This window comes from Canis aureus, chromosome 10 (assembly GCF_053574225.1).
Source record: "Canis aureus isolate CA01 chromosome 10, VMU_Caureus_v.1.0, whole genome shotgun sequence".
NCBI lineage: Eukaryota > Metazoa > Chordata > Mammalia > Carnivora > Canidae > Canis > Canis aureus.
Genome location: NC_135620.1, coordinates 53025384 through 53048800, shown reverse-complemented (window position 1 = coordinate 53048800; position 23417 = coordinate 53025384). Strand labels below are relative to the sequence as shown.

At 50.9% G+C, this 23417-nt stretch overlaps 3 protein-coding genes across 7 annotated transcripts; 2 read left to right on the top strand and 1 right to left on the bottom strand.

The window, feature by feature from the left end:
- Nucleotides 1-6394: 6394 nt before the first annotated feature.
- IL11RA (interleukin 11 receptor subunit alpha) lies at nucleotides 6395-23266 on the bottom strand. Of its 3 annotated transcripts, none has more exons than XM_077912385.1 (13): nucleotides 23123-23266; nucleotides 20048-20147; nucleotides 19697-19757; nucleotides 18425-18594; nucleotides 18170-18284; nucleotides 17986-18018; nucleotides 17734-17900; nucleotides 16469-16632; nucleotides 15512-15653; nucleotides 15058-15177; nucleotides 14855-14951; nucleotides 14524-14606; nucleotides 6395-6729 (listed from the first exon to the last, which is right to left on the bottom strand). In XM_077912385.1, exons 2-13 carry the CDS (start codon nucleotides 20145-20147, stop codon nucleotides 6704-6706), a joined length of 1278 nt encoding a protein of 425 aa, XP_077768511.1. In that variant the 5' UTR covers nucleotides 23123-23266; the 3' UTR covers nucleotides 6395-6703. The 3 variants fall into 3 exon arrangements, with proteins under 3 accessions (XP_077768511.1, XP_077768512.1, XP_077768513.1); XM_077912386.1 differs by lacking the exon at nucleotides 23123-23266 and adding an exon at nucleotides 21347-21490; XM_077912387.1 differs by lacking the exon at nucleotides 6395-6729 and adding an exon at nucleotides 13590-14013.
- LOC144322405 (uncharacterized) lies at nucleotides 8876-9968 on the top strand. Of its 3 annotated transcripts, none has more exons than XM_077912400.1 (4): nucleotides 8876-8961; nucleotides 9331-9398; nucleotides 9625-9684; nucleotides 9806-9968. In XM_077912400.1, exons 2-4 carry the CDS (start codon nucleotides 9352-9354, stop codon nucleotides 9960-9962), a joined length of 264 nt encoding a protein of 87 aa, XP_077768526.1. In that variant the 5' UTR covers nucleotides 8876-8961; nucleotides 9331-9351; the 3' UTR covers nucleotides 9963-9968. The 3 variants fall into 3 exon arrangements, with proteins under 3 accessions (XP_077768526.1, XP_077768523.1, XP_077768525.1); XM_077912397.1 differs by having other exon boundaries at nucleotides 8899-9036; XM_077912399.1 differs by lacking the exon at nucleotides 8876-8961 and adding an exon at nucleotides 9043-9253.
- On the top strand, nucleotides 12593-13507 carry CCL27 (C-C motif chemokine ligand 27). The gene is made up of 3 exons (XM_077912396.1): nucleotides 12593-12855; nucleotides 13004-13136; nucleotides 13330-13507. Exons 1-3 carry the CDS (start codon nucleotides 12786-12788, stop codon nucleotides 13484-13486), a joined length of 360 nt encoding a protein of 119 aa, XP_077768522.1. The 5' UTR covers nucleotides 12593-12785; the 3' UTR covers nucleotides 13487-13507.
- Nucleotides 23267-23417: the final 151 nt, after the last annotated feature.

The following is a 23417-nucleotide window of genomic DNA, read 5'->3' as shown; positions in this document are numbered from 1 at the left end:
TTTTTTAAGGCTGCTGCTTATTTCTTATCTCTAGATGCTTTTTTAAAGGGCTCAACTGATTAGGCCAGGCCCATCCAAGGTAATCTCCCGTTTGATGAGCTCAAAGTCAACTGATTAGGGACCTTAATCACATCTGCAAAAATCCCTCAATTTTGTCATATATCATAATGTAATCCCATGAAGGATATCCCACCATAATCACAGGTCAAGAGGTTAAGGTAATCTCAAATCAAGGAGATATAAGACATACACACCAGGGGGCAAGAATTTTAGAATTATGTTTACCACACTTCCTCCTAACTCAATCCTTCTACCTCCAACTGGCACTTCTCCTAGTTGACATTCTGTGATGCAAAAAGACCCAAACCATCACACTCAAGGGATACTAGATAGACCCTAATGATCCTGCCTGATTAAAGTCACAAGGGTCGGGATCCCTGGGTGGCGCAGCGGTTTGGCGCCTGCCTTTGGCCCAGGGCGCCATCCTGGAGACCCGGGATCGAATCCCATGTCAGGCTCCCGGTGCATGGAGCCTGCTTCTCCCTCTGCCTATGTCTCTGCCTCTGTGTGTGTGTGTGTGTGTGTGACTATCATAAATAAATAAAAATTTTAAAAAAAAAGTCACAAGGGTCTTCCATGAACTTTGACCACTAGGCATGGCATCACCAAGAGGAAGTACCACAAGTACCCCAGGTATTACCTACATACACATAGCCTCTGCCTCTCTCACCACTTACCCTTCCTCACCTACATAGGGATTAATCACAAACCCCTGTCCCTCCTCTAAGCCTCTATACTTGCTGTTCATTCTACCTGTAATTTCCTCCCTCCTGCCTCACACATCCTCTACAGAGATCCTTCCTCCATGCAGCCTCCTCTACCCCCCAGGGTTCTTCATCTCTAGCCATGTAGATCACTTTCTATTTGGGGTTCAGGGGCCCTTATTTCCTGCACTTGTCCCAAACCAGGAACCCTGAGGCCTGGAGTAGCCCAAACTGCAGGAAATGAAGGAGAAAGGGTGTTCAGAAAATCCTGGCAGTGGTGTTATTTCAAGCTCCAGAGGGCAGGAGGCAGGAAAGGGGGGTATACTATTGCTCAAGACTTCTCCCCATCCTGATGTCCTGTCACCTCGGGAAGTCCTACACAGTGTTCCACCCACGCTCTGAGATTGAAGGGCCAAGTTCTGCCCCTCTGGCTGGGCCAGGACCCTCCAGATATGGACAGAAGGTTTGGAGAAGGATGGGGTATGAGGCAGACCCCTTCCCAGGATCAGGGACTTTCAGGGGCTGAGTCATTTGGTTTCTTGCTCATTTCCAGCTCCTTTCTGGAACAAGACACCCCAGCCTCCTCAGGCCAAAGCCCCCCTCCACAGGCCGAGAGCTACACATTTTCATTTTCTGTATACACTAGACGCCCTCTACAGGCCCCTGGAGGTTGAGAACCCAGGCTGGGAGTCTCATACCCCTTTTCCCTATACAATAGATGTTCCCTACAGGGCCTGTGAGGGTGGGAATCACAAATCGATGGACTGAACAGCAACCAGAATACATACCCACACACAAATCAGTGCCAACACCCCCACTTACATGTGTCCTACCCACTTATAAATACACAGGTACATAGTTAATCATTCATATACATCAAAAGACATACCACAGACATTTTTTTAAAGATTTTATGTATTTATGAGAGACACAGAGAGAGAGGCAGAGACATAGGCAGAGGGAGAAGCAGGCTCCTCGCAAGAAGCCCGATATGGGACTCAATCCCAGGACTCCGGGATCACGCCCTGAGTTGAAGGCAGACGCTCAACCACTGAGCCACCCAGGCATCCCCATACCACAAACATTTAATCTTATAATCACAATATGAACACAAGGGTAAATCAGACAAACGATTTCACACACAGTCATGGGCACAAAGACATACAAATACATATGGACACAATCTTTTCTCCTAGATAGCAGTATTTGTTTAGAATAGGTTGAAAAGCCATCTGGGGTACAGGGTGATATCCTAAGTGACATAAAAGGAAGCCAAACTGCTTCTAGGTCCAATAGGGCTTGTTGACTAGAGAGCTCTTTGTTTTGTCGGGTACTTAGAGTGGTTTTAGGCAGTGGAATGGTGCAGATAAGAGTTGGAGTAGAGTTATTTAAAAGAGAAATTTGGATTTTGCAAGAGCTGACTCTATATAACTTGTATGAAAGCTTATTCTTAGAAGCAGGATTCCTGAATTCAGCAAGCTAGGTTGAAGTGTCCTCACTGCATCCAGGATATCATAAAGAGAAGTCTCCTGATACTGGTAATACATGGTAGGTGATAAATGCGAAACGGGATTGACCTAACCTTCACTGAGTGCCCAGTGTGAGTCATGCACATGTACACAAGATATACATTATTTCTATTTTACAGGTGAGGATACTATCATCTCTTCCCTCATTCAACCAAGGTCATAAAGTCAGACACAAACATAAGAGTTTGAATATTAAAATCTTGTTTTCCTTCATTGGTAAGGACAAATGCAAGGCATACTTATTCCCACTCCCAACTCATGTTCCCAAAAATATTGATCCAGACCATGATTGGCAAACTAAGGCCCATGGGAGAAATTCAGCCTGCCACCCATTTTTGTAAATAAAGTTTTATTGCAATGCAGCCATTCCTGTTCCTTTATATATTGTCTATGTTTGCTTTGGGGCTACAACAGCAAAGTTGAGTAGTCATTACAGTTGACAGTACAGCCAACAAAAACTTAAATATTTACCAAATGAACCTATACAGAAAAAGGTTGCCAACCCCTGATCCAAAAGCAGCCTCAGAATTGGATTTAGCAAGTGAGACAAGGCTTATCGCCTTTGGAGTCTTAGGCCTGCGTAGTCAAATAAATAAATGAATGGGATGGATGCATAGATGAATGAACAGGTAGATGGATGTATTTACGTAGTACATCAGAGTTTGCTCCAAATACCAATGTTCTGCCATTTATAAGCTGAGAAAACTTGTCAAAATTAATTTTTCTGGGTCTTAGTTTCCTCATCTGTAAAATGGGAATAATACAGTAATTATTTTTTTTTATTTTTTTATGATAGTCACAGAGAGAGAGAGAGAGGCAGAGACATAGGCAGAGGGAGAAGCAGGCTCCATGCACCGGGAGCCTGATGTGGGATTCGATCCCGGGTCTCCAGGATCGCGCCCTGGGCCAAAGGCAGGCACCAAACTGCTGCGCCACCCAGGGATCCCATACAGTAATTATTATTCAGAGCTCTTCCCAGTGCAAATGACAAAAACCCAACTTAAAGTAGCTTAAGCAAAAAGTTAAAATTGTCATATTACATAACTAGGTCCATTAAAAATAGATTTTAGGGGTGCCTGGGTAGCTCAATCAGTTAAGCATCTAACTCAATTTCAGCTCAGGTCATGATCTCAGGGTCTTGAGATCGAGCCCCACATCAGGCTCCACAGCTGGGCACGGAGCCTGCTTAGGATTCTCTCTCCCCCTTTCCCTCTGCCCATCCCCTCACTCATGCTCGCTCACGCTCTCTCTCTCAAAAAAAAATTTTTTTAATAGATTTTAATCTACTTCTGTCCTAGGGATCCAAATGATGTTAATTCCTTCTCTTAATTTCTAATTATTTTTAGGGGCTTCATTCCTCGTGTAGATAGGTACTCTTCCAGATAGGTACTCTTCCAGAAAATATGAACCCTGGAAGCCTCAAGTCTACATTTTTATAGTGAACAATCTAAAAACAAAGACCCTTTGGGGTGCCTGACTGGTTCAGTCGGTAGAGCATGTGACTTTTGATCTGGGGATTGTGAGTTTGAACTCCATGTTGGGTGTAGAGATTACTTAAGTAAAAAAAAAAAAAAATCTTTAAAAAAAATGTAAATAAATAAAAGAGGCCTCTTTTTCCTAATATCAAATCTCACAAAAAACTCAAACTAGGGGCAGCCCGGGTGGCTCAGTGGTTTAGCGCCACCTTCAGCCCAGGGTGTGATCATGGAGACCCAGGGTCGAGTCCGACGTCAGGCTCCCTGCATGGAGCCTGCTGCTCTCTCTGCCTGGGTCTCTGCCTCTCTCTCTCTCTTTCATGAATAAATAAATAAAATCTTAAAAAAAAAAAAAAAAACTCCAACTAACTGTTTATAACATATACTTAATTCTTCAATATATCCCAGTGGCCAGGAAATGGGGTACTCTGATCAGAGCACTGTGGCTGACAGACTCACCAAGACCACATGAGATAGGAGTTCCCTAAAGAAATCATAAAAAGGAGTATAGAAGTGTCTGCATAAACAAAAACATAGCCCACAGCACTCTACTTCAGGAATTGCCTTGAGACAATGAATTTAAAGAATTTAGCATGGTGCCTGGCACTCAAGTACCAACAATTATTATTAACATAACTAATAGATGAATAGATGCATTAATAGATGATGACTGGATTAAAATGGTTGAACATATGCATGAACAAATGGAAATGAAGATATGAAAAGACATGAAAGATGAAAGAAGGAAGAATAGACTGATAAAGACAAAGATGGGTAGACATGCATGGATGATAGAGAAGGCAGAAAAAATTGCACCCCTATTCTGGGCCAGGTTCCACTCAAACTATCCCTCTTGGATTCAGCTTGGGGTATAGAAAAATGGGTCAACAGGGGAAAGGGTCAGTGCTGGCTGGGTCAGGAGGGTGAAACCCTGGAGTCCTCAGATGTGATACAGGAATTGGATCTGCTTCCAAAAAACTTTCCCTTTAGCAATACTTGTCCAAGTGAAGATCAGTTCTCAGATGACAGATGCATAGACACTGTGATGGGCCTAGGGAGACTTGGTGAACCCAAGAAGGGAACTTCCCCAGTTTTATCTTGCTACTTGTCATTGTTCTAGGGAATCTGGGGAACCCAACTGGGTTTTTTTCCCCATTCCTCCCACCTGCTGGTATCTTCGAAGCACAAAGAAGAGTTGAGGTGAGGTGAAGCGTGTGAAAGGGAAGTATTTCTTACTCTGACCTCTAATCTGGAACCAAGCCTTGACCCCTAGCCTTGAGACTGGTTGTTCAAATGCCTCCAGGAGAGGACATTGTAAACATTCTCCTAAGGATGAAAGTGCCAATATCCCACACACACACCTTGCTTTGTCCAAATTGCTGATTTACTAAGATTCTCAGAGCTAAAGATAAAGACAAATGAGGGAAATGAGGTAAGGAAGCTACTGAGGAGTTACGGAAGAGATAGAAAATTCTTCTAGATAGAGACATTAGGTAAAATGTTCAGTGGATGGGATCCCTGGGTGGCGCAGCGGGTTAGCGCCTGCCTTTGGCCCAGGGCGCGATCCTGGAGACCCGGGATCGAATCCCACATCGGGCTCTCGGTGCATGGAGCCTGCTTCTCCCTCTGCCTGTGTCTCTGCCTCTCTCTCTCTCTGTGACTATCATAAATTAAAAAATAAAAAAAATAAATAAATAAAAATTTAAAAATAAGATAAAATAAAATGTTCAGTGGAAAGGTATTTTATCAGGACGCCTGGGTGGCTCAGCAGTTGAGCATCTGCCTTCAGCCCAGGGCATGATCCTAGAGTCCTGGGATGGAGTCCCATATTGGGCTCCCTGCATGGAGCCTGCTTCTGTCTCTGCCTCTCTCTGTGTGTCTCTCATGAATAAATAAAATCTTAAAAAAAATAAAATAAAATAAAAAAGAAAGGTATTCTATCAACTCATGTACTCCAATCCAGTTCAGACACTAACCACTTACCATTAGTGTCAGACTCCACATGTTTACTGGTATGGTCCCCAACATGTCCCCGCTTATAGGGTCCCCAAGCCACGAACATTTCTGACCAACTGGCTACAAGCCCAGGGAGTTCCCATGATCTCTCAGCTTCAATAATTCATTAGAATGACTCATATGAGAGTCAGGAGTGCTATACTTATAATTAGTTGTTTATAAAGGATATCCATCAGGAACAACCAAATGAAGAGACACACAAAGCAAAGTCTGGGAAGGTCTCAAATGCAGAGCTTCATGCTCTAATCCCATTGGGACACATTAGGCCCCACCTTCCTGGCACATCAATGTGTTCACCAACCAGGAAGTTCTACAAGCTCTGGCATCCAGAGTTTTTATTGAGATTTCATTATGTAGGCAGGATCGAATTGACTGAACTCAATATCCAGTGTCCATCCTGTTCCCAGAGGTTAGGCAGGCTCAAAGCCCCAACTTTCCAGTGACATGGTTCATCTTTCTTGTGACCATCCCCCAGATGATACTAAGCCACCTCATCTCTTAGCATAAACTCAGGTATGACAATCCAAGGGGCTCATGAATAACAAAGGCATTCCTATTATTCAGGAAATTCAAAGATTTTAAGTCTCCCTTTCAGAAATCAGAGGCAAAGACCAGTCAAATTCTTTATTACACAACAGAAGGGAAGAAGTTTCTGGATATAAAAAATGAAAGCTTCAGGAGGCCATAAACGAGAGATAGCTACAACCTCACACAGGCTCACATACACTCATAGAACTATCATGGCCTCCCTCACCCTCACCATCACTCTTCCGCTCACTCTCTGCCATCCAGTCTCACAGTCTCACACAAGCTCCACACAGGCAGGACTCCTGCAACCCACACTTGCTTCCAAAGATTCTACCCATTTGTCCATCTCTCTCTGTCTTCCATGGTCTCCTGCACAGCACCACTCCTCTTCTCAGCATACTGATTTCTTGGTCTCCCCTGGAAAGGGGAAGGAGCGAAATGGTAAGGTAAGGAGGGGCAGAGAAGGGGAGTCTGTGAAGCAGATTGTGCATTCAGATCAACACTCAGGTCCAAGTGTGTCTGTGACCTGAGAGTGTACATGTGCCAAATGGATGTGCCCCTGTGATTATGTGTTCCTGTGTACTGTCGGTATACCTGTGCATCGTGCATATTCCTGTGCAATTTATACACAGACTTGTGGGGTGTGAATGTGCCCATGACTCATGTGTGTACCCGTGTGATATAGATGTGCCTGTGCCCCTGGCAGTCCTGTGTCAGTACCTGGATGAGTCCTGGGGCCTCTGACTGCCATTCTCTTTAGAGGCTCTACCTTCTTTAGCCTAAGTTTCCAGAGGAAGAAGAGGATGGTGCACAAGGATGGAAAAGAGAGGAACACTAAAGCTATAGGCAGTGGGCACCAGGCATCCTGAGTTCTAGTCAGGGCCATGGTCTTCCCACCTAAAAGTCCCTCAAGCCCTAACTAACCCTTACACTACCACCACCTGCCCCCCTCCAGCTCTGAGTGATGCCAATAACCAATATCCAATTCCCAGGAACATTTTTGGTGACTTTTTGTTCCTATCTCCTTCTCAATGATGGCTGCAGGGTACTGTCTGGTCTTGGGGTAGGGGGTACTGAAGAGTAACCAGTCTCTTCCTCTCCCAATCACCTCCTCCATCACCTGGGGCCTCCACTCATCATCTTACTTCTCTTCTCCTTGCCAAGCTCCTCCCCACAAGGAAGCCCCTGAAACAGGTTCCCAAATGTGGTCCTCAGCCTCTGCCCCTCACACCAGGGCCTGCCAGGAAGCTGGGTTACAGGATGTTCCATTCCTTCTGATTCCAAGTTTACTATGCTGAGAGGACTGTGTTCTCTCTGACCTCTGACTCCAGGTTCACCACACTGAAGGGTCGCCAGCTCTGTGCACCCCCAGACCAGCCCTGGGTGGACCGCATAATCCGGAAACTGCAGAAGAACTCTGCAAAGGCAAGCCCAGCCCTCCCCAGCCCTGCCTCCTCCCTCAGAGCCCCTGCCCAAGACCCCAACCCATGACCTTGACTCTCCTTCCTCCCCTAGAATAAGGGCCACAGCAGTTAGCCCAGGACAGCCCCAGAAGGAGTGGTGTGTCTGAGAGAAGGGATGTGAATCACTGCAGCCCTGAGGAACCAAAGATCAGAAGGGAAACCAGGCCTCCAGCAACTTTGCACCAGACCTGGCGCAGTTACCTCAGGGCCTGGAATGTCAATGTGAGTGTGAGTGTGTGAGCAGGGATGAGTGTGCCAGAAGCATAGCTTCTCCTCCACACTCAGACTACAATGCTTCCAATAAAGCCCTACTGGTACCCATGGATCTGTCTGCAATCTCATTTGTGGCCCATGCAGAAAGAGACGTAGAAGGAGAAAGGTGGGATGGGGGGAGAGAGTAGTTGTATCCGTTTTCCACACTTCAGCATGAGGGAACTTGCACTTCCCTTATTTCTGGTCACTCTCTCCCCTACAGTCCAGCCAGAAGGCTCTCTTCCTGCCTCCGCAGACTAACTGGGGCAGCTATTTCCAACCTCCTACACAGGGTTAATTGTGCTCTCTGGGCTCTATTGGAGCACCCTCTATTGCCTCCAACCAGTGTGCTAATGTTTACTGTAATGATGTCTTCTCTACTGCTGTATACCCATTCCTAGCCTGTTACATTTGTTGAATGAATGAATGTAGGGACATAAGTCACAGGAAGATAAATTTCAGCTCAGAGAGAAAGGGCTGTGACCCTCTGGCCATTAAGTGACTTGGCCAAGGCCACTCACACATCAAGTACTTCTGTAGTCTGCTCCATCTGGGCTGGGCCCTCTCTGGAGACCTATTCCTCCTCAGCCCAGGGTCATACAAATGGCAGGGCAGAGGGCAAAGAAAGAGGAGAGCGGACAGGGAAAACAGTACTGGATAACGTCCCAAAGCTCTTATCTTGCTGCCTGCGGCTGAGGTTTCCAGGAAGAGAGCTCCAAAATCTGACTCTATCTCTCGCAAAGAGAGTCCTGAGCTCTGCCCGCATTCTAGTAATAAGGGCGACTCCGCCCCTTTAGCGATAGACGGGCCCTGGCTCCACCCCCAACGTGACACTTTGGCCCCGCCTCCTCCGCAGAAGCGCTCAGACTTCGCCCCTTCCGGGTAATAGGCAAGCCCCACCCCAGGTGCGCGACGGAGTCCCTATGACGTAACGGTAACGGTCTGTTTCCGGGGTGGAGCCAGGGAGGGCGGGAGTTTAGGCTGCGCCGACCCCTCAGCCCCCCTCCAGGTGATCCCAGCCCCCGAAATCCTCACCCGGGGCCCCAAATATCCCAGGTCCATGACCGCAGAGCCTTTCGACCTGCCCCCCTAAATGCCCCAGGCCCCCGAGGTGACCGACCTCCTAATTCCTTAACGTCTGGTGCCTCCCAATTCTTCAATCCCACCCTGTCCCAATGTGGCATGAGGCTTCCCGGGGGCACCTGCCTCAGATTACCTGAGAACAGGTCAGACCGGTCCTGAGAATGACAGAGAAGGGGACCCGGGGTTGGGGAATCCTTGATCCAATCATGCCGCTCCGCAGGAGACGTTCGGAGCCCTGGACATGTCGGGATTGAGGAGATACGAGGTGGCGCTGGAGGCGGAGGAGGAGTGAGTGGAGGCGGGTTCTGCGGAGGAGGAACCTAGCGGCTCTGGGGTGGGGGGAGGGCGCAAGTTCTCGGCGGGCGGGAGGCGTGGGGCCCCTCGGGGGGCGGGGGCTGCGGAGGGAACCGCCTCTAAAGGGCGGGGCGGAGCCTTCCGAGAGGGGGGCGAGGCGGCGGAGCGGCGGAGTCTGTGGGTCAGCCCCGCCCCGCCCCGCCCGGCCTTCTCTCCGCAGGATCTACTGGGGTTGCTTCTACTTTTTCCCCTGGCTGCGCATGTGGCGGAGGGACCGGAGGTGAGGGGGCTGCGACACCGCGGGCCCGCCCGGGGCATACGAGGCTCAGGCTCTGGAGGGTGGATGGGGGGAGCCCGGGAGTCCCATCCCTGCCTCATGCCGGTGTCGGATTGCCCCACAGCTCGGCGCATCCCCGGGAGCAGAAGCTGGAGCCTCTGCGAGGCCTGATGAGCTGTCTGTCAAGCGGCCTGGGCCCTGCCCCCCAGCGCTCGGGTCGCGGCCTCCCCCGCCGCACCCCCACCGCCACTGCCCAGCCAGCCGGTGCATTAAAGATTTAAACCGAAGCCACCGTGCTGCCCTCCTGACTTTGTCGCCGCTGCCACCATTCGGGCTGGGAGGCCCTCTACACGCCTGCTTTTCGTTACTGACAGGGCCTCCCTCCCTGATAGATGCCCTTCCTTATCCAGGCCCCCGTTATTACTAAGGATCCCTCATCAGTGTCAGGCCTCCCATTATGGTCATTGACTGCCTTCTGCCACCTAACCCCTCTTATCCCCTCCAAACACACACATCCCGGGGATACACACTTCGCTGTAAATAGCCTATGTGCAAGGAACTAAATAGCCCTGTCCCACTCTTCCTCCCAGCCTTATCCCCACGTCGATGTGTTCCACCTTCCTCCTAGACGGGACTTTGCCAAGGGTCTGGAGAATCTTTTAATGAGAGTGAATATAAACTATTTTAAGCCCAGAGTTGTAGAAAGTAGGCTGTGAGAGGAGGGTAAGATTCCTAGACGCTGACTCTCTCAGCCTGCCACTGGAGACTGACTTGGGACTGCTGGAGATCTTTCCTAAATACTGCAACTTCCGACTCTCCCAGTCTTTCCCAGGTTTAAAGATACTTGGCATCAGCTTACCTAGCAGTTCTTGCTATGTCTCTAGGAAAACCCAAAGGCCATGGCTCCCTGCCACCCCTTTCTGTCTTGTCACCTAGTTGACCTGAGACCCTCTAGCTCCTAAAGTGCTGAGGGTGAGGGCCCCCTAGTGGGCCTGCTTTCAGTTAAGGGACTGGGTCCAGCACCAGAAAAGGCACCAGAAAATTAAGTTAAAGAGAAGGCCCTGTTTATGGGTGGGGGCAAAGCTAACTTTCAGCCTGGGGGCTGCCCCTGCCTCAGCAGATTGTGGCTGGGGTGAAGACTTGGCCCTATTTTTGGAATAGCCAAAGGGGAGAGATGGGTGCATAACCCAGAAGAATTCATTCTTGCCTTCCCAGGTATCTGGACTGATTGGTCCAGGAATACCACAAAGTATGTAGCAGACAATCAGCTGATGGAGATCTGTGATAAGTAAATGGCACCTCAAAAGCTGCACCCAAGCTTTGGGGCACAAATCCAGACTGGAGGGTAGGAGAGAGACGCTAAGGCCTCTGGTATTAGCAGTTCAAGATGAGTGACCTCTGGGTTGCAGTCACCTTCAAGGATGGATCCAGGCTCTTGAGCCATTTCCTTGTCTACACCTATCAAAAGTGGAGTACCCTCTCCAGCCCTGGGCCTGCACCATACCAGGACACTGTCAGAATTCCTGAGTATCCCCAAGACAAACTCCAGGAAAAGGCCTTCAAGCCTCACCCTGGATAGGAAGGAGAAGCTTGAGTGGGCTTCCCAGCATGCGTGGACTAGTTCTAACTCTTGAAACTGATGGTCTCTCCTGATTGTTTCAGCAGCCCTGCAGCACAAAGATGCCCAGGATAGGTTTGCGTCCCCATCTCAAGAGAAGGCCTGCCCCTAGTGGATAGCTGGCCACAGAGCAGAAGGCTGCAGAAGGCACCCTGGCAACAACCAGATAAGGTCTAGATTTCTGGGTTATGACTCAGTTTATGTTTCAAACACAGAGGAAGACTTGAGGGTTGAAATCCCCAGACCAGGAGTGGGAAACTCTTCAAGGTGCCAGGGGCACAAAACTTAGCAGCTTGCCCCACCATAGGTAGTTCCCAGCTTTTTGGAAAGGACAGAGGAGGAGGAAGACTTTTGCTTTAGGGAGTAAGGGGAAGAAGAGAGTGAAGCCTGGGAAGGGGATCAAAGAGAGAAGAGATAGGAAGGAGATAAAGAGGTTGGGGTTTTAGCAAGAGGAGGGGATGCATAATGTATAAGGGTTGGGTTGGGGCTGAGGGGTGTGCTACTGGGCCTGGGACCTGGGACCAGGGAGAGGAATTTGAATAGAACAAAAGAGAGGTAATTAAGCTCTGAGTCTGATGTCTCAATAAGCCAGGATTGATTCTGGAAACTCCAGGCCCCTGCTGGCAAGAGGCTGGCATTTCTGGGACAGGACTAGACAGGAAGGTAAGATTTCTTGTGTCTGTTTGACAGCAGCAACCTGGCACCAAAGAACTTTATCTTCTCTCATCTTCCCACCTTACCCACTCCATCCTTCCTCCCTGTCTCATCTCCTTGGGGAAAGCAGCCCACTCCTCAACATCCCGAAGTTACCCTAGTAGTAGGACCCAGCTTCTCACTCTGGATGTGACTGTCCCAGCCAAGACTCATCCTCAGCCAAAAGGGCTTGCTTTAGGGACCCCCTTCCCATCAATTTCTCCTGATAAGAAAGGCAGGCTAGGGCAGGAAGTAGAGGGGGGAAGATGAAGGCAAGTTGGTGCCGGCCTGCCCTCTATTCCCACCCCACCCACAATTTCCCTATCAGAATTTGTGTGTGCTCGTATAGTTGTGTGATTGAATGATTATGAAGATACAACTGTGGGAGTGGGACTTTGAGTACAACTGGGGCTCTGTGATTCTGTCTTTGGTTGTCTAACCATGTAAGTAAGGGTGACTGAGTGATTGAGGTGTGATTCAGTGTGACTGTGGATATGTGAGTGTGAATATCCATCATTGGATGCCACTGTGGATACCTAGGTACCCTTACTTGGTCACTGCACCATCAGTCTTCACATCATGCACTACCCCTCTCTCCAGCTTCTCTGTCTAGAAGCCATGGGAAATGGCAGCCCTAGAAGAGGAAGGGGTCTGTGGCAATTAGGGCCCAGGAATGTCACAGGATGAGCAATACATCTTCACCTGCCTCTGACTCATCTGGTGCCTCAGGTAAAAGGCACCTAAATAAAAGGTAGGAGAGGAGGAGGAGAGAGAAGTATCCAGGCTGAGAAGCATGAAGGGGCCATCATCTACTAGCAGCCTCCTGCTGCTACTGTTGCTACTAAGCCCAGACCCTGGAGCAGGTGAGTGCTTAGGGGGTCTAGAAGGCCAGGGATTTGCCCTAGATTTGAATGGGATGGAGGGAAAGGGACCCGGGAAGTCCTTCCTCCAGCTGATTGCAGGGTTTTGGGTCAGGAGCCCTCTAAAACACATGGCCCCATTGTCCCCTAGCACTGCCACTGCCACCCAGCATTACCTGCTGTACTCAGCTCTACCGCCAGCCACTCTCGAACAAGCTACTGAGGAGGGTCATCCGGGTGGAACTGCAGGAAGCCAATGGGGACTGTCACCTCCAGGCCTTCGTGTGAGCTCTGCCCCGGCCCCTCCTACTGACCCCTAACTCTGACCTCAGTTCCAACCCCTGATGCTGATCCCAACCCCAACCCCAGTTGCTAATTCTGATGCTGACTCGGGTTTTCATCTAGCCTTTGCCCTAATCTTTGGACCCCTAACCTCATCCCCAAGCTATGACTGGCTTTGGACCTTTCCTTCCCCAGGCTTCACCTGTCTCGACGCAGTGTCTGCATCCACCCTCAGAATCGCAGCCTGGCTCGGTGGTTTGAGCGCCAAGGGAGGAGACTCCAGGGGACTCTACCTAACCTGAATTTGGGGCTGACAAGGAAAATGGACCAGGGCCCCCACCAGCCAAAATAATAAAGCAGCATTGGACAACAATTTCTTACTGTGGTTTCCAACTTCTGTGCATTCTCCTGTGAGTCCTGACTCTGAGACTGGGAGACATGTCAATAAACAGAAGAACCTCTTCATTCTCTTTATTCACATCTTCACAAACCCCTCCAGGGGCAAAGCCAAGCGCCAAGGAGCCACAGATACTCCCCAGGCACCTACATGCATACATTTGGAGAACACATGTTCCTATTTCACATACACATGGGCACACATGGACACAAACATACATATCTACACACATTCCTCAGGTGGACCTCCAACTCTGAGATGAAATGAGAAGTCCAGGCACCTTTCAGCTGGCAAGTTTCGAACAATCTGATAGAAATAGTCTCCAAACAGAACCTCCAGCTGAGACCACTCCCGCCCCCCTGCCTCCATGGGGATCTACTATTCTGCCTGGTTTCTATCTGTCTGTCCATCCACACCAGCAAGACAGAGTTATAGGTGGAATCAGCTGAAGCCCTCCTGGGTCATCTACAGGTTTGGGGCTCCTAGAAGAAGCAGGAGGCAAATCAAGGGAGATAATAGGACTAGATCTATTAGCCCAGACACCCTGAGAATGAGGGAGGGGACCCAGCTCTGAGCCCAACACTCCAAGAATGAATAGGGGAGCCTAGCTCTAATTGAATCCCAACACCCTGAAGATGAAGAAGTGTTCCTAGTTCTAGGCCCAGGTACATCAAGAATGAGGGAGGAGACCCAGGTCTGATCTAAGATACCCCAAGAATCAGGATAGATATCCAGGTCTGAGCTTAACACCCTGAAAATGAGGGGGGGCCATCTAGGAGCCCCAATACCATGTGAGAGAAGGAAGAGACCCCATTCTGAGCCCAAGGACTCAAGAATGAAAGGTCCATCCCTGAGCTCAGACATAAGAATGAAGTGACCCAACTCTGATTCCCCAACATCCTTATAATGACTAGAGCATCTGGCTCTTAATCCAGACACTCGAAATGAGGGCACACATCTCTGAGTCCAAACCTCCTAGATATCCTACTTACCTGGAAGCTTGTCCACTGGAATCACTGGAGCCAAGAACCCAGGTTTTTGGGGTCTGGCCTTCCCATCTGGTCTCAGTCTCAGCCTGGAGCACAAAAAGGCAGCTGTCTCCCTGACAATGCAGGGCACCTCTGTCTCCTCCAAAACAGTATATTAGTAAAGGGTTGGGAGAGAAATCAGTGAAAATAATGGGAGTTGGAGGGAAGGGGGGGAATCTTCCCAGAATCAGAAAGTTTCACTGGGAAATCATGAAGGGTGGGAATAGGTGTGGTCTGTGGATATCAGAACATCTGTGTGGGATCAGAATTTGAGGGACCAATGGCAGTTACTTACCAGAGCCCCAGTGCCAGGGCCCCAGCTGCCAGTCCCAGGAAAGAGAAGATTCCCAAAGATGCCAGCACTGCTATCTGCTCCAAGGGATCTCTCTGGTCTAAGGAGGGTCACATGCTACTGTCAGTGTAAGGCTGCCTGACTAAACCCTTTCTCTCTGGGGCTTTCCTGTCCTATACTACCTTTGTTTACCTGTCCAAGCTTACCAAGTGGCCGTGGGTCTGGCAAGAGTGAGGGCCTGGGGGGAGTGGGGCTGTCTGCCTGAGGCTCCTCCTCCAGCTGCTTCCGTGGCTGTCCTCCAGCTGGTATCTCCTTTGGTAGGGACCCTGAAGGGAGGCAAAACCTGAGGAAAATTGTCCACACAGGTTGGGAGAGGAAGACAGGGCCTGCCAGGTGAGGCCAGGGCCTGGATTGAACATGGATGCCCAGGAGGTGGAAGCTGAAAGGGTAGAGCCAGCTTCTGGAGACTTAACAGAGGTAGAGATTGAGGGGAAGGGCTTAACCCGGGGTGTGGCTGCAGGCAACCAAGGCTAAATACCAAGACCTCAATTGCCACGCCTGTGTGGCAGGACATGTGCATGCAGCCTATTCGCACACCCGTCCAGCCAATGGATGCTGTGGGATGGGCCCTCTGCCCATGCCCTGGGCTCAGTCTCTCACCGGTACTTGGAGTCCCCCAGGCCTCGGGACTCCAGGCGCTCCAAGTGCCAGCATCCAGAAAGTCCCGGGCACTAACCCGTACAGCATGGGGCAGCCCAGCCACGGCGTCCGTGATCACCTCCTCCAATCCAGCCGGCTCTACCTGGGAATGAAGATGGTACCTTGGCCCATTATCCTGGTTGTAAAGGCTAAGCCTATCTGCCCCCAGCCTCAGTCAGCAAAGAGTACCCATTCCTCCCAGTTCTATCCCTGTCAGACTGGTGGGGCCATCTGGGCCTCACGTGGGGTGGCTTGTGGTGTCAGATCTACACCTAGTTTTTGGAAGACAAAAGTGCACAGTAGTTATATAGACAGGATGTGTCATCAGGCTGCCTGGGTTCAAATCTTTGCTGTACCACTTACTGAGTGACCTTGGGCTGCTCTGTACCTTGGTTTCTTCATTTGTAAAATAGAGGTGAATATACCTGAATAAGATAATGCATGTAAAATGTGTAGTATGGTGCCTGGTGGGCAGACAAGGCTCAAAAAATATTGATCATTATCTGAGGCAGCTGCTCCCCAGACTCGATATTAGCCAGTTAGCCAGACTTTAACAACTTCAGAGAGAGTAATTTACTGCTGTTCTTATCTGGGTATATGAATGTTTGTCTGAGGCTGTGCCCCTGGGTGCCAGGCACTCCTTTCCCTAGAAATGTTATTTGTAAAAAGCCACTCCTATCTTCCCACAGATGGATTTACATCAGTAACAGTCCCACAGGGCAGAGACTAGACCTGTTGGGCCCTGCTGCAACCCCAGCACCCCTCACACAGGCTCACCCATGGAGGCCACTCTACTAGGGGAGGTGACAGGGCTCTGGTGAACTGCCAGTGTACCAGAAAGCCATGCAGAATAACCAGGAACATAAAACCAGAGGCAGAACAAAGAGCCCCCAGATTGGGACACACTCCAGGCCTCACCGTGGACCAGGCTGGATGCTGAGCTGGACGGTACTGCAGTCGGAACCTGAGAAGAAAGTGGGGCTGGCGGGGCCAGGAGGCAGGGTACGTCCAGCTGGCACGCAGTCGGCGGGGGTAGCCAGGTACCGACTCTACCCGAAGCCCCTGGGGTGGGTCAGGGCGCACTGAGGGTGGTAGAGACACAAAGTCAGGACAGTCAACAGGTAACCATCCCTTCCTCACCACCTCCCAAGGGAAGGTGGGTGTGTGCCTAAAGGTGCTTGAGGGAGGTACTTCCTTTTTTTTTTTTTTTTTTTTTGAGGGAGGTACTTCCAAGGGGTTTGGGGAAATCTTAAGCTTAATCATCCATTGGGCTCAGTACTTGTCTGTCATCCCCATTATAAAATGAGTTGGGATGCCTCTGGGTGGCTCAGTTGGTTGGGCTTGGGTCATGATCTCAAGGTCATGGGATTGGGCCCACATCAGGCTCCAGGCTCAGCGTAGAGAAGGAGTCTGCTTGTCCCTCTCCCTCTGCTCCTATTATTTGTTTGTTTGTTTATTTATTTAATATTTTGTAAAAAATGAGCTAAGATCTGGAGATCGGTTTTTGAACTATTTGTTTAGTGAATTAGAATGATTCTACTTTCCATTCAAGGAAGAAAATTAATGAGTCTAAATTTTAGCTAGAGCTTTAGTTCCCCCCTCTTACATACAGACCAAAAGGAAAGAGAGGTAACGCCTGGGAGGCTCAGTAGTTGAGTGTCTACTTCGCCTTCAGCTCAGGTCATGATCCCGGGATCCTGAGATCAAGTCCCACGTCAGGCTCCCTGCATGGAGCCTTCTTCTCCCTCTACCTATGTCTCTGTCTCTCTCTCTGTGTCTCTCATGAATAAATAAATAAAATCTTAAAAAAAAAAAAAAAAAAAAAAAGGAAAGAGGAGCCAGCAAGGGCTTACACTGGGTAGGGAGGACATGAGATACGGCTGCCATCAGCACAGAGCCTAGAAGCTGAGAGGCAGCTCTGGGGCCAGGTACCTGTAAGGATTTGTGGCCTAGGAAACCAGGAGGGGTTGTGGCAGCAGCCTCTAGAGGCTGAGGTAACTGTGCCTCCTGGGCTCCAATCTCTTTGGTTTCTTAGTCTCCAGGGAAACTGTGTCCTAAAATGGGGTCTGTGTCAAGAGGGAGCTCTAGCAGGGGGAGGTTCTGTATCAGGCTATTTGTACTCTGGAGTCCATTTGGGGTCTCTGAAGTGAGGATCTGAGGGATCAGTAGGAACAGGTACTCACAGATGCTCTGCAAGCTCACATCCAGCAGGCGTGTGCTGGTCCCCAGGGGGTTCACCTCAGTCACATTTATTCGGTACTGGCTCCAGAACTCTGCCCCATGAACTACACAGCGGGCAGCCCCTGGGGGATCCTGTGGGCATGGCCAGGGCCCTGTGGACGGACTCATCCTAGGAGACAGGATGTGGTCTTGAGCTTTGGCAATGCTTATTGTGGGATCCAACTGGAGCCCCCAGCCTCTCCCTTATATCCTACCTCTGGCCATCAGCTCCCGGTACAGTCTTCTTCCTGGCAGGGAGGGGCCATCGGAGGTCAGGAAGGAAATGAGAATCCTCCCCCTCTCTAAGGCCTTCCTCAGGATCTCCCTCAATGCCTCCCATACCCATGTTGTGCCTGTACACCCAAATGTAGAGGCACACATACCCAATCATGCACACACCTGTAGGAGGTGAGGTAGCGGGTGGGTAAACCGCTGACCTGACTGGGACTCCAAGTGCAGGAGAAGTTCTCATAGTCAGCTGCTTGGCAGGAGACAACAGGGCGGGCTGGGGGGTCTAGAGGCAGAAGGTGCAACTGGAGTCTGAGAAGTCCCCAGGTCCTTCCCATCCTAGAAGGCTTACTCAGGGCCTAGTTTCCCTCAGGTGTGCCTTGCCTTGTCTCATTACTGCCACCCAACACTCCCTCCCCAACTCACAGCCCAGCTGTAGGGTCACAATGCCCCCGAGTGCACCATCCAGGGTCCGGCAGATGTAGGTGCCTTCGTCAGTGCTGTCTGCCTGGGCCAAGACCAGTTCATGCCCTAGCCCAGAGTCAGGTCCCTGGAGCAGCCTTGTCTCCCCATCCCGAAACCAGGACACCGGAGCCCTGGGGGTGAGATGAGGTGATGATAGAGGGAAGATTTAAAGCGTAAGCCATGCCACAGCTCTCCATTGGCTTCTCACTGTGCTTGCAATAAAACCCAGAGTCCTTTAAGTCCAGGAGCTGACAAAGCCCCTGGTGACCTAGCCTTGCCTTCCTTTCCTTCTTCAGCTCCTCCCTGTCTTCCCTCTCCTCCCCACTACCCTCCGGTCACATTGATCTTCTTGCTATTCAAGAGTATTGAGGGATCCCTGGGTGGCGCAGCAGTTTGGCGCCTGCCTTTGGCCCAGGACGCGATCCTGGAGACCCAGGATCGAATCCCACGTCAGGCTCCCGGTGCATGGAGCCTGCTTCTCCCTCTGCCTATGTCTCTCCCTCTCTCTCTCTCTCTCTGTATGACTATCATTAATTAATTAATTAATTAATTAATTAATTTTAAAAAAAAGAGTATTGAACTCAGGACGCCTGGGTGGCTCAGTGGTTGGTTGAGTGCAGGTCATGATCCTGGGGTCCTGGGATCGAGTCCCACATTGGGCTCTCCACAGGGAGCTTGCTCTCCCTCTGCCTGTGTCTCTGCCTCTCTCTCATTCACACCTCAGGGCATTTGCACTAGCTGTTCCCTCTGTCAGGAATGCCTGTACCTCGACCTGTGCGTGTCTGCCTCTTTCCTGACCTTCAGAAATTAGCTTCACTGTCACCTCCTCCGAGAAGCCTTCTCTGATTACCAATAAAAAGTAACCAATCAGTTATCATCTTCCATATCACTTTTCTTTGATTTTCTGCCCTGCAGTTACCACTACCCGGCAAGATTTGTATTTGCTTATTATCTGTCTGTCCTACTAGAATGTAACCTCTGCCAGGGCAGGCATCTTGCCAGGCTTGTGCACTGCTGGATCCCAGAGCCTAGAATAGACCAGGGACTCAGCAGGTGCTCAATACATGTTGGTTAAAATTTTCTGTTGAATAAGGATGGTTTGAGAGTTAGGATAGCTGGAGAGGTGAGGATTATAGACACAGGGGCAAGGATGGGAGGAGCATGAGGACTGGACAGAGTCAAGAAAGGGTCATGAGTGTCAGCCCAATGCCAATGGGCAGGTGGGGCACTTACCCAGCAGTCACTCCAGGGCAACACAGTGTCATGGACCTGCCAGGCTGCCCATACTGGACCCCTGTGGAGGGCACTTTTAAGGAGATGCTCTTCCTTTCCCTCTCTCCCATCCAAGCCCCCAATTAGCAAGCATGACAGGATAAGGGTCAGACTCTTAAGCCCTGGATGGGGTCATTGGGTCAAAGCATCATGTTATAACCTGGAAACAGAGGTTAGAAGACAGGGTAGAGAGGGGATGTTGTCAGGTTGGATGTTAGGGGTTGGGGGCCACAGATTAGGCATGGAAAGGGTCACAGTGAGGATGGCAAGTCAAAAGTCAGAGTTAGCATCATATAGCAGGATTCTTCTCACCTGGGGGGCCCCAGGCCTGGGGACAGGGGGAGACGGCGGACACCAGGGCTACAGCCACGGCCAGCAGGACCCAGCTCAGCCCTGAGCAGCTGCTGCTCATCTGTGGGGAGAAAGGTAAGGTCAGCAATCCCCCATTCCCAGATGGGAGGCTAAAGCCTGCCTCCTCCTCTTCTAAACTGGGACTTTCTAGGAAGAAAACTTAGGTACCACATGGGGTAAGGATATCCGAAAACATCAGGGGATCTGATCTAAGGTCCCCTTTTCCACCATACACCCAGTGCTGCGTGTGCATACATGCAAACACACACACATGCGCACTCACACCCTCCATCTCTGGGCCTAGGGCCCAGAACAAAAGCCGGAGGCGACAGGCTGTGCCAGCAGTCCCCACCACACACACACCACCCTTGGCGCCCACCCCTGGCACCAAGTGCTGGCACCAGCTCAGTCACTCCCATTAACTCCTCCAACCCAGCTGTTGGGAATTCCAGTGTCTACCCCCACCTGGCCCAGGACTAGTCATTGCCTCTGATTACCTGAGACAGCCTTCACCAACCTTGGGTGGGGGCCTGTCACCGTGGGTCTGAGCCCCTGCTATATTCCTATCAGGAGGCTTAGCCCTCCTCTGGCTGCCAGGTCTCTTCTCTCCTGGGCCTGGCTCCTTGGGCCACTCATCTGGGCCTGACTCTGGAATCTTGTTGGTCTCAAGCCTGTGAGGCTGGATGGGGCTAGGGTGCAGGCTGAGGCTGCAGAGTTAAGCAGATCCAGATGCCTTGGCTGCTGCCAGAGGCTGGGGGTGGGCAAGCAGCCAGGAGATGGAGACAGGGTGTCGGGGAGGGGAGAGAAGGCTGAAGGATCTAGAAGCCTGCAGGGAAGGGGACCTGGGGTGGAGGCCACAGGACCAAGAGATGCTCCAAGGTCAAGATTGGGAAGTGGTAGGGGTTCAGTGAGGGAAGGGCTGGGCTAGGACAGAACTAGAAAGGCAAAGGAGGTAACCAAGTCTTTTGTATGGTAACCACTGCTTATGGGGATGCTAGGAGAGAGGGATTCTGGATGGGAGAAGAGCAAAATGAGAAAGGCAGTGGGGAAGTGGCCATGGGGACAGGAAAAGTAGCAGATAGGGAAAGAGCCAGGCAGGCAAGGGCTCCAGAAGAGGAACAGCATAGACCCCTCCCAAGTAGAGCAGAACAAGGGCGTCCATGTGTCTGTGTATCTGTCTGAATGTGTCTAATGGCTTCCCGCCCCCTCCCCCCCCACCCCGTACCCCAGCAACATTTACCCTGTCGAGCCCCACCCTACCTCTGTGATCCCAGTGGCTGAATGTCCATGGCCTCCAGGACTTCCTCCCACCAGCTACAGCACCCGTCTCAGCTCCACTCAGTTCTGGGACCCCAGAATCATCCCCTCCTTTCTCTTCCCTCCTCCGCCCCTCTGGGCCCTAGAGCTCAGCCGCCCTGAGCTAGGCCCCCACCTCCCACTTTCCTCCTCCCTCCTCCCCTTTCGCCCCCCTCCCACCCGAGGCCCTGGGAAGGGAAGAGGCCTCCCCCAAAGTCTGGAAAGGAAGCCACAGGCACAGCCACGGCCAGCAAGAGGGAAAGGAGGGCTGCTTATGTCCCCGTCAGGGAGTGATTCCCTATGTTTTCACCCAGCCACATTCATGCATGGACTCACTAGGCACAGTCAACAAAAAGACACTCCCTTGAACACACGTGGACATAACCAAATGAAAAATCAGACGCAGACTCACGCCTCCACTCTTTTCACTCCCCAGCAAATATTTCCTTAGGGCATAGCTAGCTGTTTTTTGAGGAAAAGGGAGGCCCAGGTTGGGGGGTATAAAGAAAATCCAGAGTCCAGTCCCTCCGCCCCTGACGTTCCAGCCATTTCTTACCTCCCCACTCCACTCTTTGGGCCCCAGCACCAGGAAATGCCTTTGGTCCCTTGGTGCCAGATACACAAGACCCACACTTATCCTCAGATACACACTCTCAGATATAGCCACTCAGTCACATGGATACACTCAGACATCCTCACTCAGATTCATACCCTCATACAGACAGAAACACATATACTTAGCACTCTGCCCCGGGGATGGGGTCACAGCACTCCCTAAAAGCAAATCCTCATAATGGCTTAAGTCCCATCTTCCAAGGAGCTCTTAGCACAGCAGACCCCACATTTCATCACTGCTCCAGGCCCCCATGAAGCCAAAGAGACAGAGGTGAACAGGGGAGCTAGGAATAGGGGTGCAGAGAGAGACAGAGATGCCAAGGATGTGAGAGGCAGATACACAGAGATACCTGGGGAGATAAAACTATGAGGAGATGCATATGAGTGACAGCTCTAGGAAGATAGTAGTAGGGGGAGCAAAATAAAAGGAAACTGAGATAGGGAAACAAACTATGGAGCAGTAGACTAAAGACAGGGATTCTAGAGCACAGAAAGGAAGGGCAGACACGTGTGTTGGGATGGGTCTATTTTTGCTGGACGTTAGGTAGAAAGGTCAGTCCCACTGACCACTGAAGTTGGTCCCCAAGATACAACACAGCTCCACTCACACACTCTAACACAGGACCCAGGACCCACACATAAAACAAGTCTCACTCAGGCTCTGCTACTGCTGAAGTCACACAACCACACACAAACACACACACACACACACACACACAGACCCAGCCACCCACTCTCACACAGACACAGTCTTAAACCCCAAAAAGACCTTCCCAAAACACATGCCCCATGTGGTCACAGGCCCTCTCACACACAAACACACAACTCAGTCTCTCACCCAAAACTGCACATTGACACAAACACAGAACCACCACACTTGCACAGCCACATGCAGCCTCGACCACATGCACACTGAACACACGCAGCCAGATTAGTTGACAGCTGCACCCAGTGACACTCAGTTACAGGTCCACACACTGACAGCGTCACACACAGCCTCACAGTCCCACGCACACACTGACAGTCCATCAGTCAGTCTAGGCCCTTCAGAGCGCACACTAGCCAGCCCCGCCCTCTCCTGGCAAGGCTCCCTCTCTCACTCCCGCCGGCCCCACCAGGCCTCACCTTCTGCGGCCTCCGCCGCCAGCGCCCTCCGCCCTCGCCCTCTGCCCCGGCCTCTACTCCCTCCCGCCCCGGGGCCCCCAGCAGCGGGGGCGGCTCCGCCCAGGCACCAATGGAGGGACGGGGGTGAAAAGGGAGGGGGTCTGGGCCTATTGGTGCCTCCAACTGCCAATCACCTCCACCCCACCTCTGCCGGACACTTCCTGTCCCGTCCCGGACTGAGGAGCCCGCAGGGGGACAGAGTCTGGAGATGGATTCCCGGGTCCTAGCGTGCAGTCGTGCCCTCCTGGGACAGCAG